Source organism: Saimiri boliviensis, chromosome 3 (assembly GCF_048565385.1).
Source record: "Saimiri boliviensis isolate mSaiBol1 chromosome 3, mSaiBol1.pri, whole genome shotgun sequence".
Classification (NCBI taxonomy): Eukaryota; Metazoa; Chordata; class Mammalia; order Primates; family Cebidae; genus Saimiri; species Saimiri boliviensis.
Window position 1 is genome coordinate 14,057,820 of NC_133451.1, and position 18,102 is coordinate 14,075,921.

General features: G+C 32.1%; 1 protein-coding gene across 10 annotated transcripts in view; it reads left to right on the forward strand.

Annotated features, from left to right (window-relative positions):
• The window catches only part of CPEB2 (cytoplasmic polyadenylation element binding protein 2), a 67,177-nt gene that overhangs the window by 33,225 nt on the left and 15,850 nt on the right, over nt 1-18,102 (forward strand). For 6 of the 10 annotated variants that reach the window (XM_074395903.1, XM_074395901.1, XM_039468531.2 and 3 more), the window contains 3 exons: nt 5,218-5,241; nt 14,579-14,749; nt 15,928-16,017. In XM_074395903.1, the coding sequence (XP_074252004.1) occupies nt 5,218-5,241; nt 14,579-14,749; nt 15,928-16,017 (285 nt within the window). The remainder of the gene's footprint in view (nt 1-5,217; nt 5,242-14,578; nt 14,750-15,927; nt 16,018-18,102) is intronic. The other 4 variants (XM_074395902.1, XM_074395905.1, XM_039468532.2 and 1 more) reach the window with 1 other exon arrangement.

Consider the following 18,102-nt stretch of genomic DNA (forward strand, 5'->3'; position numbering starts at 1 on the left):
TTTAATAATAAATTTTGCATCAACCTTTTTTTTTTTTTTTTTTTTTTTTTTTTTTTGTAGTGGTGTAACAGTAGCTAGCTCATAGTGGTTGCTTATGTAGATTCTAAAGCCAGATTATCTGAGTTTAAGCCCAGGCTGGCTTTTTCTATCTATGTAACCTTGAACAGCTTACCTAACTTCACTTTGCCTCAAGTTTGTTTATGTCTAAAACAGAGATTAGCGTACTGCCTGACTCTGGGGGACTGTTCTGAGAAGTGAGTGAATTTATTCACGTAAAGTATTTAGAGCAGTTTCTGAAAGTAAGTGTTAGCTAAGTAGTGGGTAATGGTGAACAGTGACAAAACTTTATTTGAAAGAGTAAAAATCATGTCCTATAAATACATGAAGTTGGATATGTCTGTGTTGGAGAATATAAAATTAAGAGAAAACATAACTGATGTTTTAAACCATTCTAAGTCTATTATAAGTAGCTAACAGCGATGGCTCATTTTATGTTGTTGCAGAAAGACAAACCAGAACTATTTGTTAGAAACTATCTTGGGACAAAATTTAGGTAAAATTACTCTTAAAAAAAAAATACCTCTCAAAAAAGGTAAAATAACTTTCTAAGGCAGTGTTTCCTCAAGTTTGATGCCATAGCTCCCTGGAGTACTCAAGATGACTTTTGTTGTACACAGATACACATTAAAATGTATAACTGTTGCAATTAAAGAACATTCCTTAGAAAATACAGAATTGCCGGGCACAGTGGCTCACGTCTGTAATCCCAGCACTTTGGGAGGCCGAGGCGGGTGGATCACGAGGTCAATAGATCGAGACCATCCTGGTCAACATAGTGAAACCCCGTCACTACTAAAAATAGAAAAAATTAGCTGGGCATGGTGGCGTGTGCCTGTAATCCCAGCTGCCCAGGAGGCTGAGGCAGGAGAATTGCCTGAACCCAGGAGGCAGAGGTTGTGGTGAGCCAAGATCGCGCCATTGCACTCCAGCCTGGGTAATAAGAGTGAAACTCCGTCTCAAAAAAAAAAAAAAAAAAGAAAATACAGAACTGACAGAAAGTTGACAGTGATTCTAGGCTTGAGTTTCTTTACCAAAACATACTGTTACAATTGTTAAGCCACTATAGCAAATATATCTGTAAAGATTGTATGATTCTACCTCTAATAGTTAATCAGCAGTTATGGTTTATCTTTTAAATATTCCTTTAAGTAAGAAAGAAAGAGAAAATGGGATAAAAACCAGGGAGCTGATCAAACTCAGTAAAACTATGAAGTGCCTCTGGCAAATCCTTAACTCTAAGCGTCTGTTAACTCAGATATATATATGGTTTAGTACAATAAATACGTGTATATTTCATGAGATTGTAGAGGTATTTTTAATTTAAACAATAAAAAAATACTATATAAATTGAATTGACTGCTGGAGACTGTCACTATTGAAGAATTCAAGTTTGTCGAAGAGTCTGTATTTAGCATCCAGAAGCACTTTAGGGAAATCACATTATATAAAATTGTGTAGATTATATTAAAACCAGAGGTGAAGTACTTCAGAACTTAGAATGAAAGATGTATGTTTATATTTCTAAATGTATAAATCCTAAACACTTTTTATTATCAGTACTTTTTAAAAAAACTGCTTACTGTAGTAGCAAAGAGCAATACAAAATGCTGTAACATTCAAGTATTTGTATTAATATTTGAATTACACTTCCTTTACCACTTTCTCAAGGAAAATAGCTGAAATTTTTATTAGTACATGTCGTTTTTCAAAACAGAAACAAATAGCAGAAGTATTGGTGACCAGGAGGAGGAGTGGGATTGGTATTAGCAAGCTAGTTAGAAACGTAAATTTGCTGTGATAACCCACATACACCTATGTATGTGATAAAGAGCTTACTATACCTTTTGAGAGGAAAAAAGTTATGTGTATCTTTTAATTAAGAAAATTAACTCAGTAATTGTACTTCTGAAGGCAGATGCTCTAAATACATCTATTCAGTCATAGAAATAGGAAACTGGGGTAACCATCTGTTCTTTTTTTTATGCTGCTGGAGTGAGTGGAGGAGATAAACTTTCTTTTGGGTATTGAAAAGGATTATGATTTAGAAGCATATTTTTCTCTTTGGTTTTGGCTTTTTCAAGTTGAAAAAAATAAAAATGTCTCGAGTTTCCTCACAAGAGAACTTTAACCTGTATTTCTAGTTGATTTGGTGTGTTTGCCTATCCCTTCCTCTAGCTGAAGTAATTTAGTTACTACAGCTGTAGCTGAGAGCCGATACGTACAACCCTACAAAGTCCCTAGTCAGAATGTTAGAATCATCCTGTTTTTCTTTTTGTTTTTGTAGCTATGGATTAGAACCTTAATAAGATGATTTGGAAACCAGAACCAAAACTGTAAAGTCACTTGTCTTCAGGCTTTCCTCAAAGCCTTCTTATTATCTTTAAATAAATAAGTACATACTTGTCTCAGTAATGTATATTAAATAGCCAGCTCCTCATTTTTGTACAAATGAGGTTGTTTTTATAACACTTCATAAGTGTTCTTTATTTTTATACAACAAATTGTTCCTTTTAAGAAATCATATTCTAAATGAGTTTGAAGGACATAGTGTTTTAAAAAGTCTTTTAAAAAACGTAAGTCACTTAGTTTTTTTCTTAATAGGTAGATTTTTCTGATAATTCTGATTAAGAGTTACAATAGAACATACTCCAGAAATTCACATAGAAACATTGGTAGGAAAGTGAATACACACACCATTGTTTAGTGTGATGGTGGCAGATTAGTTATTTCCATAACAGGGAATAGGAAATATTTCACATGGTTTAGCTTCATTTGTAGTCAGTTCTATTTTTGGTAATGTAGATACTTGGAATCTGAGAGTTGTTCAAAAAAATAAGTAGAATAGCTCTTTATAGGATTCTAAAATTCCTCAGGTATGAGACAGTTGGAGAAATTTTCTAAATGATTATGTTCAAGCCATGGAATGAAATGAAACTTAAGAAGCTATGAAATTTATACATATTTTTACCATTTTAGTATTGAGTAGCCTCAGCTGAGAACATAAACTGAGTATGATATCATTAATTTTCTCAATAGGTCAGGAATTAAGTGCCACATTATGACTTCATAATTCATCATTCGACTTTAAATTTGATGAAAATATTTTTATTTGCTTTATAAATCTTCAACTCTCTACACCTATGAATGAAATTCTGCAAAGCAAATTTATACTGGATTAATACCATTAGGCTATGCCCAGGGATAAGCAGGAAGCCCAACTGACTCATTCTGTGAAGTGTTTTGGGAACTGTTGACCATTTCTAGGCTTAATACAACTGTTCACTCTTCTGTAGTCTATTCTTTTATTTTGATACGGAGTCTCATTCTGTCATCCAGGCCAGAGTGCAGTGTTGCGATCTCAGCTCACTACAACCTCTGCCTCCTAGGTTCAGGCAATTCTCCTATCTCAACCTCCTGAGTAGCTGGGACTATAGGTGCCCATCACCACACCTGGCTAATTTTTGTATTTTTAGTAGAGACGGGGTTTCACCATATTGATCAGGTTGATCTCAAACTCCTGACCTCAGGTGATCTACCCGCCTTGGCCTCCCAAAGTCCTGGGATTATGGGTGTGACCACGTGTGGCCCTAGAGTCTATTTTTGATGACTCTATTTCTTCTGTCAGTCTGATTTGTTCACAGTTGATCTCTCATCACTTAGAGCTTTATAAATACTTTTATATTTAGAAAACCTAGACAACAAAATTCTAAGTGCTACTTTCACTCCTATCTGAGGACAGAGGAATGATATATAGGTCAGGTAAGCTGCCAGACTTTGAAGTAATTGGAGCTCAAGGATAGGTTAAGTGTGCAGCAGATTATATAGCTAAATAAAGACAATAGAATGACAGAGATACAAATGAAGTTAGTTTTATATAGAAAGGTTCTGATACAAGCCTTTTATTGACTTATTTCTTAGAATTTAAATGACTAAGAGTTGACAAGTTTGTTTTTCTTAACTTTTTATTAAAGAGGAATTAATGTGTTATACACACACTTGTAGTAAAGCATTAGTATAAAATGAAAGAGTATATTTCATAATGTGAAATGTTTTCTTTTGATCTGTAAGTTTTATATTTTTAAGGTAGATATTTCTGACAACTTTGAGCACATGATTTTATTTGAGATTTATTCAATATTAAATTTTTCCAGGACTGAAAAAAATCTGTGAGCATAAACTGTTAATTTTTTAACACTCTTTTTTTTTTTTTTTTTTTTTTTTTTTTTTTTTGGTTTTCTGCCTTAGCTTCATATATTAATTTCAGGGTAAAAATACTCATTGTGTATTTAAATTTGTGGGGAGAAGTTCTTTTAAAACAATTTGTGGATTTTATCAAACCGGCAGTTTCTTATGAAAAAGAAATTAGTTATTTTTTTCCATAGAAATTATGTCCACTGCAAGTAACATGGATAGAAATTCCTTTATACTTTTATGGTATTTACCATATGTACTATTCTATGATGACGTTGATAGTTTCTGAATCCCTCTTACCCCATAGGTAGACATATAAACAATTAGTAGATAGCTGTTATAACATGTGTTAAAAGGATAGAAAGCATTATTAGCTATAGTAACTTCTCTAAACAAGTTTGAACATGGATTGATTTCTGAAATCCTGTCTGATCTGTACAGACTTCAGAGTATCAGTTTAATAGTGGTATATCTTCTCATTCATCTATATCTTCCAACACTGCTTTCATGCAGGGCTTGGTATAATGTGAATTGGATCTGAATAGCTATTTATTGGCCTATATATGCCATACCACTCTTTAAAATAAGTAGAAAAATGAGCATTTAATTCAAAATTGTTTCCATTCATTGGCAAAATTATTTGGAATGCTGTTTAACTGTAAAGTGTTGCAATTTCTGATTAGATGAAACAAATACTTGTGAATTTTAACACAAATAATAAATTGTATATTTCTTGTTAATTTCAGAGTTTTATATGAATCAGATGATATATATTTACCTATAAATAAAAGTGCTTTGTAGGATGGTAAAACATGCAAATGTTATATGGTGACACTGTCATTGCTCTTAAAACAAAGTAGCACTAATTTCCAGAAGCCCACATAGCTTTTCTTATCAGAAATATTTGTGTATGTGGGCTTATTTTTAGTTCTGACATTTTACAATTTGTCCTTTGTTTACATGCAGCAAGGAGTTATGGGCGAAGACGAGGTAATTCATTTCTGTTTGCTATGGTATAATTTTTTTCTAATCGGGTTTACTGATCAATGTTGTAATTAATTACTATAGATTTTTCTGCAATGTCTGAAAACTCACAGAATTGTATTTTGATTTGAAGCACTTGTCAAAATGCTTAATTTTAAATTTCTTAGCTTTTGAACTCTATCTTCATACTAACTGTGGTTATTTAATAAATTTTCCCTTTTTAAACTGTCAAGATTTAACTCTAATTTTTAAAGTTATTTCTGTATCTTTTAAAGTAATGATGTCTGCTTAAATATGTTTAATATTAGTGAAGGTAGCATGAAGTGTAATTTTTCTACTCTCTAAATGTATAACTGATTGTCATATTTATGATAAATAATTTACAACTCGAGATTGTCAGTTTTGTGTTGACCCAGGTGAAAATAGCACATGCCAAATAGATTATTGTTAACTGATTTATAGAAATCATGTTGCCTATATTTCTGTTTTCTAAGAACATAACCCCTTCTTTTTCTTTCTAATACACACACACAAACACATACCTTCTCCCCTTTCCTTTTTCCTTTCCCTCCCCCACAAAAGTATTCCCCACAGTGTTCTTGTATGGTATCCTAAGGAAAGAGGACTATGTGATGCAAGACTATTATTGAACTTCCTAGGAAAGAGGCTGACGTTTTCTTTGGCTAAAACTTTGCTTCTCCCTTTTCCATGTGCAGACAAGTAGATGGGATGAGAGGAAACAAAAGTATGCTACTAGATTATTCTCTAAATGAGCATTAATCATGATGTTTATATTGTTAGGTTTATTGCAAATGCCACACTGAATAAAAAGGGTTTTCTTTGACCTCTAAATATTTTCCTTAAGTCATGGAGGATAGACAGTAATAATAGTGCCCTTTGATCACTTTTACAATTTCTTTTCAACTAGTCATGAATGTGTATACTTTTTAAACAAGCAAAATTATTTGCCACCACTGACAACCAAAACTAGTATTTTATGTTCTTAAGTGGTTCCAATTTTATATTTCAGATTATCTGAATTTAACTTAATTTTTAAATATGATTTCTTCAAATGCTTGACTGAATCTTTTGGTTCTTCAGTTTTCTAACCAAAAGGAGACAGACACTCAAGACTTAGAAAATTGAAGCTGAACAACTTTTCTAAAGACTTAAGCTGAGACGGGGGAGAAAGTTTAGAAGTTTAGTACCTGTTTTCAAATCTGTGGACTAGCTTCTTTCACTATGAAACTTTAATAATGGAGCTTCAGTTCTCTGAAACACAGCACACTTACAATCTGTGATTTTTAGGTATTTTGAAACTGTAGAGCAATTCAGAATTTTTGCCTTGTTATGTATTTTTCACCTTTTAACTGTTGTGACTTATGTTTAGTCTAATTTGTTATATTCTCATGTAAATATCATGATCTAAGAAGTTCTTAGGAACCAGGTATCAGGAAGTCATCTTATTTGTCTTCATCTCAGTTCAATAATTGTAGATTATGATTATGATATTTAAAAAAAGCAAAAAAATTTTCCCTGCTTTTATATAGGCATCTGCTGTCATTCCTATATATCTCTATCCCCTAGAAGCCATAAAGAATTACTCAGCTTCAGAACTGCCTTCCTGTATTGGAATAAGGAAGACTCTCACATGGATTTAAGATTTCTGATAAAAGCTTCCATTAGGACACAATTGGTTGTCACACAATTTGGCTTAGCATAAGGGGAAGTGAATGTCCAAATTTTCATCTCAGATTATATGATCTTGGTAAATTTTTAGTTGGCCTTCTATGAAAAGTAGTAGTCATCTTTTAAAATTTTGATTGTGAGAATCATGTGAAAAGCATACCCATTAGAAATAACTACTGAGAGATTTTATCTGAATTTTAAAGTACACTAAAGCAGTAAGTAATGAATTTTTTTGTAACCTGCATACCAAAGGAATAACTCAGAAATGGGTTAGTCACCTGGTTTTCTTTTTTATTTTTTTTTTCTTTTTTAAACTATTTTTTCCTATTCCATGCTAGATACAATAAACCTCAGACTGATAACCTTTTAACCACCAAAGACCCCCTTTTACGGCCTCATGTTTTAGATTTGATCCATCAAATAAACTGCATTTAGTCATTATTTGTTAAAAATGAATTGCTTATCTTCTGTTCATGTGGGGTGTGTCACACTGAGTTGATACAATTTTTGCTAAAAATAAGTTACGGCTCTATTACCAGTGCAATGATGAGTGGACAGTTATTTTCACAGGACATTCTGACTTTGACTTTTGTAGTCCTGTTTAGGAAGAACTGTTCTTCTTCTTTCAGCCCAGGCATAAAGAAACTGTTTGCATTGAAAAGGTTTCTCACTTGACTGCAGTCAAACCAAGTTACTATGAAAATGACTTTATATACTTGAATTTCTTAATAATGTCAATAAGAACTTTAAATGAAGCTAGCTCTAGATATTATTTTATGAAATATACTTTAGGAATAATCAAAATGTAATTATACTAGTAGTAAACAAAAAGCAGAGATTTATTTCCCTGCTTTTTATTTGAAACCTACTGCCTCTACTGCGTATTTCTATCCCCTGGGAGCCATAAAGAGTTCTACTCTGCAGTTGCCTACGGGATGGGCAACATTAGGAAGGAGAAGTGTTCACATGGGGAGCTGACAGTTAGTATGTGGAAAACTATTTGTCATTTGTATTTATTTTTTATTCATTGTTTCTTCTGTTCCATTCTGAGAGTGAACATTCTTGTTTGGGATTGAAGGGAGGTGTGAAATGTAACTTAAATTCTATCCTTTCAACTTAAACTATTTCTATGGCACAGTCAGTTCCTTTAATAAAGGATTAAATGGTTACTGTGTTCCAAAAGGAATAAAAATATGTAGAATATTTTTAGTAATAGAAATAAAAACCTATTTTAGTTAATGGTACAAAGCCTCAGGAGGCAATCCTTTTAAGCAAGTAAACCCAAAATTTGAGTTAGTAGATTATGTATGAGACAAGAAGATAGGAGAAATAATTTTAAAGGGAGACAAATGATGGAAGTTTAATTAGAGAAGTTCAATTTATTCATAATGTATAGCCATTCAAACTTATGTGCTATAATAAATAAGGAATTATTAATAATATAGTATGCTATATTCCGCTTTAAAGTTGACCCAGGATTTTTTATTTGCAACAATCTTGTAAGTACCCAGATTAATTGTACATTCCCTAGTATCATCACTGCCAGATCCTTTTATGATTAAATCAAGGCTGAAATCCTTGATAAATACTTTCAATATTTGTGAGACAGTGGGCAAGATCTCTGAAGCATAAAAAAAAAAAAACGGGTAACACTAGAACAGGGGTCAGCAAACCATGGCCCACAGGCCAAAATTTCTGTTTTTGTGAACAAAGTTTTATTGAAATGTAGCCAGTATTTACCCATTGACTTTGGTCTGGCTGCTTTGGAACTACAACCATAGCACAGTTGAGTAGTTCTAACAGAAAATGTCTGGCCTTCAAAATGTAAAATATTATGTTTAATACTGACCCTTTATAGAAAAAAATGTGCCGACCTCCCTTCCCTAACCTTTAAGAGACTGACTGTACCTGCTCTACACCTATACCCAGCCATATTAATTTTTACAGAAACAAATTTTAGTAAACCAAATTTTAAAGTAAATATATCTAGAAATTAAATAAAATTTGTAAAGACATATAAGGTGATAAATTATAAATTTTTAAGTAAAATATCTTCTTTATCCTTTATAAGAAAGTTACAAACCTACTGGAAAAATATTTTTAAGCCATTAGTGTACCTTGTGCCTTTCTCAGTTCTTTGCAGAAGCATATCTGAGTCTATTTGATTAAGCAGATAATGCTGAAAAGAGATCAATCTGAATTGTACTTCTGTTGTTTTGATAGTTTTTTAAATTAATGTTTGGTAACATTAGCGTAGCCTCCAGTGTCAGAGTTAGTAATCACCTATAACCTCCCAAGAAATTATCAATACCCCAAGGTTATGAAGAAATTCTAGTTTTGTTGCTTTAACTTTTACATTTAAGCCTGTAATCCTTCTTGGATTTTTTTTTCAGCATCATGTGATATAGGGATCACAGTTATTTTTTCCCCCTCAACTAGAAATCCATTTATTGGAAAGATTTACTTTTCTACACTGAACTGCATTGGTACCTTTGAAAAACATCAAGTGACTATATATGTATAGGCCCATTTCTAGACTCTATAATGTTAAACATTTATCTGTCTACTCCATTATCAGTTTTATAGTCTCAGTAACTAGCTAACTAGTAAGCCTTGAAACTTGGTAGTGTAAATCCTCCAATTTTGGTGTTTTGTTTGTTTTCTGTGCTGTCCTTGATTGTTCTTAGGCCTTGGATTTATCATAAATTTTAGAACTGACTTGTCAATTTCTGGAAGACAATGTGCTAAGATTTTGAATGGATTGTGTCCAATCTATAGATTGGATAATTTGGAAAGAATTTGCACATAACCTGTTTTATTTTATTCTTTTAACATTTTCCACAGCAAATTTTTGTCATTTTCAGCGTAAAAGTCTTGTATATCTTTTATTAAGTTTATTTGTAGGTATTTGGTGGGTTTTGATGAGATATGAAAATGATACTTAAAATTTTTCCCAGTTTATTACTGACATTTAGAAATAAATTGGTTTTTGTAAATTGGCTATGCATTTTGTTCCCTAGACAAATACATTATTTCTACTAGTTTGATTTCTTGGAATTTTACATGTACAATTATGTCTATAGAAAATAGTTTTATTTTTCTTTGCCAGTATTCATGACTTTAAATTATTTTTCTTATCTTCTTTAACTAGTTGTACCTCCAGTAGTACAATGCTGAGTAGAAATAGAGTGAACATCCTTCCAAACTTTTCAAGAGAAAGCATTTGATAATTCATTATTAAAGACCGTCACTCTCTCTCTCTTTTTTTTTTTAAATACTCTTTATCGGATTAAGGAAATTTATTCCTACTCCTAGTTGTCTGGGAGTTTTTCTTTTTTAAATTATGAATAGCTGTTGAATTTTATCAGATGCATTTTCTACATTTATGGAAATGATTTTATGGCATTTTTGTTTTGGTCTGTTTATATGGTACAATTAACAGTAATTGATTTTAAAATGACAAATTAATCTTAATATTTCTGGGGTGAACCCCACTTACTCATGATCTGTTTTTCATTTTTATCTACTTCTGGATTCATTCTGCCAATACAGTTTTTAGGATTTTTACGTATGTGTTCATGAGGGATATTGAGGTCTCATTTCCTTATTATGTTTTTGTCAGATTTTAGTATTGGAATTGTGAAAAAAAAGTTGAGAAGTACTTCCTCTTTCTTTATTATCTGAAAGAGTTTGTATAAAATTAGCATTTTTTTCTTCTTAAAAAGTCTAGTACATATGATGTTTGTAAGTTCTGTGTTGATTTATGTCTCCTTTTTATTTATTTCCTTCATTCTACTTTCTTTGTATTTTATTTGCTATTCTTTTTCTAGCTTTTTGTGGTAGAAACTAGATGATTTAAGCATGTCTTGTTTATTAACATGCTTTTAAAACTGAATTTTCCTTTAAGCATAGGTTTTGCTGCATTCCACAGAACTGTTGCATTTCATTACCGTTTGGTTTTATTCCTTTGAGGTGTAAGAACATAAAAACATATGTGTGGTATCATTCTTAGAAAGCATGTTAAAGTACACTACAGTGGTAGACATAACTTATTTAATGGTTCTCCTTTTATTCTCATATTAATTTAAAATATGATAAAAGAATAATCAGCAAGGTAAAAAGTCTCACTTTGTTGATGATACTGAGTTAACTCCTCTTTTAAATGAGTATTTAAATCTGTAGCTTTTATGACTTCTTGAAAGAAAGCAGTCATTATTGTCCAACAGTGAAGATTCTTGTTAGTATGGCTAGTGTGTGAAATGTTCTTAATCTTTTCATTACATTCTTTGTTTAGCTGAACTTTGTTAATAGATGATAGACACATAGATTATAGATGTTTTTAGTTATATGAATACTAAGTATAATATTATAGTAAACAAAAAGTTTGGGTCATTTTGGGGTCACTTTTCTCTTTGGCATTGCTTATAGTGTGATTTCTTTTGTCACTGCATTTATTTTTTTATGTAGACCCTAAGTATTTGTGATCCATATTTTTTCTCAACATAAATGTCTGTTAGAAAGACATTTAAATACTTACTGTAGTTATGACACTGCTAAGTTTTTACTTGTATTAGGGCACTTTTTAAAGTTAAAAACTTTCCAAAGTATTGGTACCTCTGAAATAAATACATAATTTGGATTCATGATTTTATTCCTTAATAAGTTTATCTTACTCCTTTTAAAATAGAGAATCATTCAATTAAAGTCTAATCTTTAAAAGTTTGACCAGTTGTTCACAATTAATATTGTTTTTAGTGGATCTTGATGTTCATTTTATTAAGTAAAAAGAGTTAAATGTTGAAGAATTTAGTTTCTGTTGATCACAAAAAATACTGACATTTGTTTTCCCTAGGTTCCTATTTCTAATAACAGAGGTATTTAAAAAGTTAAGCAATATTCACAAAGTTACTCAGTGAACATGAGTATTTTTCAGAACATTGTATTTAAACAACATTTTAATCTTTAAAATAATTCATTTCCTATATTAAATAACATCTTTCTTCCTGTTATATCTTCTAAACTAAATTTTTATGTCAAACATCTAGGTAGCTAGCTACCTGACTCTCACAGGCATGTGGTCCCTTCCTTCTTGTCCCCAACCCATTCTATTCAGACTGTCGCATTTCTAATTGTCTTTCTTTTTATCGCTTGCATCATATGTCATATTTTTCAAGATAACATATTAATGATATTTTATGTTGGGTCTTTGTTTATGTATTAAATCACATGCCCCAAACTATGGCATGTGATTTAATGCATAAACAAAGACCCAACATAAAATGGTTTGGACTGTGGCCAGTTTGTTTAATATATAAACAGATACCCAACATAACTGGCCTGTTAGGAACCAGGCCACAGAGCAGGAGGTGAGTGGAGGGCAAGTGAGCATTACTGTCTGACCTCTGCCTCCTGTCAGATCAGCAGTGGCATTAGATTCTCACAGGAGCATGAACCCTGTTGTGAACTGCACACGTAAAGGATGTAGGTTGTGTGCTCCTTATGAGAATCTAATGCCTGATGATCTGAAGTGGAACGTTTTCATCACAAAACCATCCCCATGCTGAGGAAAAATTGTCATCTACAAAACTGGTTCCTGGTGCCAAAAAGGTTGGTGACCGCTGCTAATGGATTATATGCATTGTCTCTTATCCAAAAACATCCTTCACTTAATATTGAAAGCAAAACAATTTGTCCATATTCTTACTGTGGTTTTTCCTTCTCTAATATACTTCTAAGAACTAATCTTCATTTGATCTCGATGCTTAATAAAACTCTAAATACATGCAACATGACTCCTACCCAACTTTCCTGAGACTGCTACCTTCAAAATCATGTATGTCCTTAAAAACAATGATCATTATTAGAAGTAATTATGTTAATATTTCACATTGTTACTTAATTGCTCTTTATTACTTTTTTGGAACTTCTATCACAGTAATATTTTGGCTACTCTCTCACTTTTCTTACCACTCCTTTCTCTAGCTCCTTGAATATTCTGCGTCTTCCTTGTAAGTTTCCTGAGGAGCTGTCTTCATCATTTCTCATTGGAGTGTTTATCACTGATGTTGCAAATAACCTTAAACTATCACCTATGTGTACTTGACTTCAAATTATTTTCTCAGAAATATGACATTTCCTTTCTCCACTTCATTTTCAGCCTCCTAGTATATATTTGCTTCTGAATATCCTAACAGTATATAAAACTTTACCTATCTAAAGCTTAAATTATTTTCCTTTCTTGTACAAGTTTCTGGTCTCTACTGTTCTTAATATTGGTTAACAATTCTTACCATTTTCTCAAGTCTTCCTTAGATCTCTCCTTTTCATTCTTTCTTTTCCCTTGGTTTTTTTTTTTTTTTTTTTTTTTTTTTTTCCTGTCTGCCTGTGATGTCATCCATTCTTTGTGGATTTTTGCACAGCTTCTGACCTGCTCATTTCCAGCTACCTTATCCACATTTTCTAAGTCTCCCTAATATACAGACGAAGCTATAATCTTGATTGAACCCCTGTATCCAATTTATTATCTTCACCACCTACTAAATGTCTCCTTAGCCTGGCATTCAACACTAAATACTCTAGCTAGCCTTGAAGGACTTTTCTAGATTTTACTCTTCTTGTTTACATGTTTCAGCCAACCTTGACTATTCCTTATTTCTTAAATAAATTCGATTTTTTTCTACTTTTTCTCATGTTTCTTCTTTCGCTTGGAAGAAAGGAAAATTTCCTCAAAACCATGTTCCTATATTTCCACCTGTAGATATTTTACCCTCTCTAATGCCTCACTATGTGCTTCCATTTTTTCCCTTTTTCTCACAAATAATATTAATTTCACTTAGAGATTTAGGAAATTACTCTTTTATTAGACTCACTACTCCTGTCCTCCAGAATACGTCCTCTGAACACTTAGCAGCTTTCTTCTGGATGTGTACCATGGTTACATATGTAAATCTTATCTTTCTAAATGTACATTCCTTGACAGCAGGAGACTATTAGGTCATTTAAGTTTTGTGGGGGGATTCCCCACAGAGTAGGGATTACTTCAGAAGATTGTACAGTATTTGTCCTATACAAGGATTACCTCCTGAAATGTGGGCTCAAATGTCACTAAAGTGCTGGAGGGGGTACCCTTTTCTATTTTTCAGATATGCAGAAGCCCTGTCTACTCTTTCATATAATTGGCACATGTGTAATAAATTAGATCCAGACCTTGTATACAAGTATTACTTTTTTCCTTTATCCTTACTTACTGTAGTCTACAAGTTTTTTTTATAAATTACATCCCCTTATCTATTTAGTTTGTGTCATTTCCGTTCTGCCACCAGTTTCTGAAAAGTTTCTCCTGTTTCACATCCAGTCTAACTGTCCTCATACATTAGGTTCTTGCTGCTGTTCATAACAAGTTGAAGTGACCTAGTAGTTCTTTTGCAGTTTAATTGTTGAAATATGTTTATTTCTAAATCACTCTTTAGATTGCTTTTTCTTGAGTCCAGGTAATTAAAACCACATACCGTTTAAATTTTCCTTAATTTTTATTTTCACCTGCATCACCTTCATTTTTAAGTCTTTCAGTTTGTCATTGGTATTTTTATGCTTAAATTTAATTTATCATTTTCTCAGATCTGAGATTCAAGTTATATTTGTTCTTATATTCTAGGTCGTTCTTCCCTCTTTCCAATAGATGATGGCTTGCTCGATGATGGTCACAGCGATCAAGTTGGAGTTTTAAATTCGCCCACATGTTACTCAGCTCATCAAAATGGGGAGCGAATAGAACGCTTCTCTCGAAAAGTTTTTGTTGGTGGTCTTCCTCCAGATATTGATGAAGGTATTTTTTAAGATATTTATTAAGATGGTGATTTGGGCTTAAAAAAAAAACAAAAAAAATATGAAATTTAATGTGAATGGGTTATGGAAGATTTTTACCACCTAGAGATTTTCAGAATTAGAATGCATTTTCATCTTTTAAAATATTTTATCACCTGTTAAAATATGAAAGTAGTTGAACAAATAACTTATGATTTTTTTCTTTAGATCTTATAATATTTGTAACTACAGGCATTTTTTCTAAATAAGATTTTCATGACCTAGGTCCTATTCTATTTGTTTTTAAAATAATAACTTATTTAGGTATATACAACTTAAAACTTTTTATATCACCATAATGTGTGCATGCACACACACACCGAAATCAATGGAACCAGCCATAAGATTATATCTGCAATGCTTGATAATCAAAAGTTTAATTTCTTTAAGGATAAATGTGCTCTTAGAAACAGGGAAGAAAGAGGCTATTAAACCCAAAAGGGAAATGGAAACAGAACATGAATAGGAAATTAGGGTTCCACAGACACTAATAATTGTATGTGAAAATGATCATGTGTAATTATAACAAAAGAAAATTAATTGAAGATTTAAAATATTAAGCTATATTTGTGAGCTTATGGGACGTGTCACTCTTACATTTTAAGAAATTTTTAAATTATGATTCAAATATCTACAAACTTATTCTAAGTATTGATCTTCATAAGATTTCCATGTAATGAAATAATATAAAACATATCATTGGATTTAACCTATATGGACTTCAGTGAAACTACCCTGCATGTATCAAACCCTAGTATAGTTTTTCAGCGTTATAGTTATTCAAGTCTTGCAGCAGACCTTTTTTCCTATAATAAAATGATTTTATTTGTGAAACAATAATAGATTTAACTTATATAATGTTTACTTTTTTTCAAGCCAGTGCTGTTTCTGGTTTGGTGTACTATAAAGTAGTATCCATCAATATTATATAAAATTCTAAAATTCACATGGAATTGATTACTCTAGCCAGTGCACTGCTTAAAAATGAAGTTAGTTTGAAGTATGTTAGACATATTCCCAGTGTTTATATTCTAATTTATCCTGAGGTATTTGACACTTTTAAATGTTAATCTTCATAGTAAAAGTACAGAATTTCTTAGAACGAATCACTGAAACTAATTATTATTTTACTTTCTTAAGATGAAATAACTGCTAGCTTCAGAAGATTTGGGCCTTTGGTAGTAGATTGGCCTCATAAAGCAGAAAGCAAGTCCTATTTTCCACCAAAAGGTAAGGGTTGTTATTGTTAATATTTGCTAGGAAATTGGTTGTATGAGAGCAAAAGAAACAAAATCAATTACTTATCCAGTTAAGAATCATAAGAGACTTTCTGTGATTTGATAATGATTTCATAGACTCTGATCAACATATATTTGAGTATTTTCTCTGTCTAAAGCATCATTCTAAGTAACTTTGGTATAGACATAGGAAACAGTACCTCTCTGCATTATGAAATTAAGATCTATGTGATATGATTTATCTTTTACTAAATACAAATTTATGAACAGTTGAAATAGGAGGTTTACATTAAGTGTTCTAGATAATAGCAAAGCAATATAAATTATTACCAACTCTGTTGATGAATAATTTAGATACAAGACAAAGCAGCTAGTTAGGTCTATTTTTTTTCCAGTTATATAAAGATGTAGAACTTGAGGAAGATGCTTAGTTGTGTTAGTTATTGCTAGGAAGAAACCATGGCTGATAACCACAGGACAAGAATCACAAACTGTGCTAACCTTCGCATGCAAGTCACATGATCAAGTCACCATCTGTGGGGAGAGGAAGTATATCCTGCCCACAATAACAAGAGGAAGAGAGGAGAAAAGAGAGTTGAATATTAATTCAATTAGTCAGAATTGCTAATGGAAGGTTCTGGAGCGAGTAAAAGAAAGGGGGAGGCTCAAAGATTAAGACTTTACTTTGAACATTGCTGAAATATAATTTTAGAAAAAGCATACCACACATACTGTTTAGTCTCATGATTTAGTGAATTGTCAAGCCTGTAGAAAAGACTCCAGTAGAACTGTTAAATGGTTTGATTTTTACTCTGGGAAAAGAAGCATGATAAAGAAGTTATTGGCACAGAAAAACTAGGTACAGTTTTCTGGTGATGAATTATATGAGTCATCTCTACTTTCTGCCATTGAGAATTATAGAACCTCCACTTATAGTTTACATAGTTTTTTAAATAAATGGAATAATGCAATGATTTTTTTTAATACTTGTAGATTTATATGTATATATAGAATCAAGAGCATCTTTTGAGTGAGGATTCTGGATTCCAGGCCTCTGTGAGAATCTGTTTAAGTTATATAACTCTCTCCATGTAGTCTGGAGTTGATTGAAGGTCATAAACCCTTGGTTTAGAGAGAAAATTAGCTCCACATAGATAGAGCTGTTTATTTATTAGCTTAGTTTTAGTGTCACTATCCATAGTTTTACTGTCTTGCCATTTTATAAAGTTTACTTTAGAAATGCCATTTTTATTGAATATTGAGTTATTTTGTAATGTTCCTGACTAAGCTACCATCATCATTAGCCTGGACTACTTCAGCTGTCTTTCTAGTCTATCTATATCTCTAGCCCTCTCCAGTTTTCTCCTATATTCTAGCCAAAGCAGTCTGAAAACTCATTGGATGGTGCTATTCCTTACTCCTCTGCGTAAACCCTGTAGTGATTTCTCTTATTTTTAGAATAAAAGCAAAAATGCATTCACTTTGCCTGGCCTCGCCTTCTTTCTAGCTTCTTTTCCTATTACTGCTTGTTTCCTTCCAGTCCCACAAACTGGCCTTGTTCTCTCCAGCTTCAGGGCTTTTATGTATGATAATCTCTGAGCTAAAGGTGTCTCTTCCTTCTGTCTATTTATCTCTGTATTCCCTGCTTATCTTTTGTATCTCAAGCTTAAGTGTAAGTTGATCAAAGAAAACTTTCAGGATCTACCAAATGAGGTTAACTCCTTCTGCCCAACTCTACTGCTGTCTCTGTCTTTCACTCCTAGCACTCATCACAGTTGCAGTATTGCATTTTTACAACTTTAAAAATTTATGGTTATTAATGTCAGATTCTTCCAATGGTCTATAAAATAGTGTCTTTATATACCTTTGTGAATATTTGTATTGTCAATAATTTACGGATTGTTAACTGCCTGATAAATGAGATGAACAACAAAAAATACTATGGAATGGAGAAATTGCTTCAAGTAGATGGGGGAAGGCTTCACTGAGAGGTTTGAAATTAATCTAAGGTACTGTATGTAGATAGATAAAAAAATACTTGAACAGAGTTCCAGGCAGAAAAGGAAATAGAATTTTA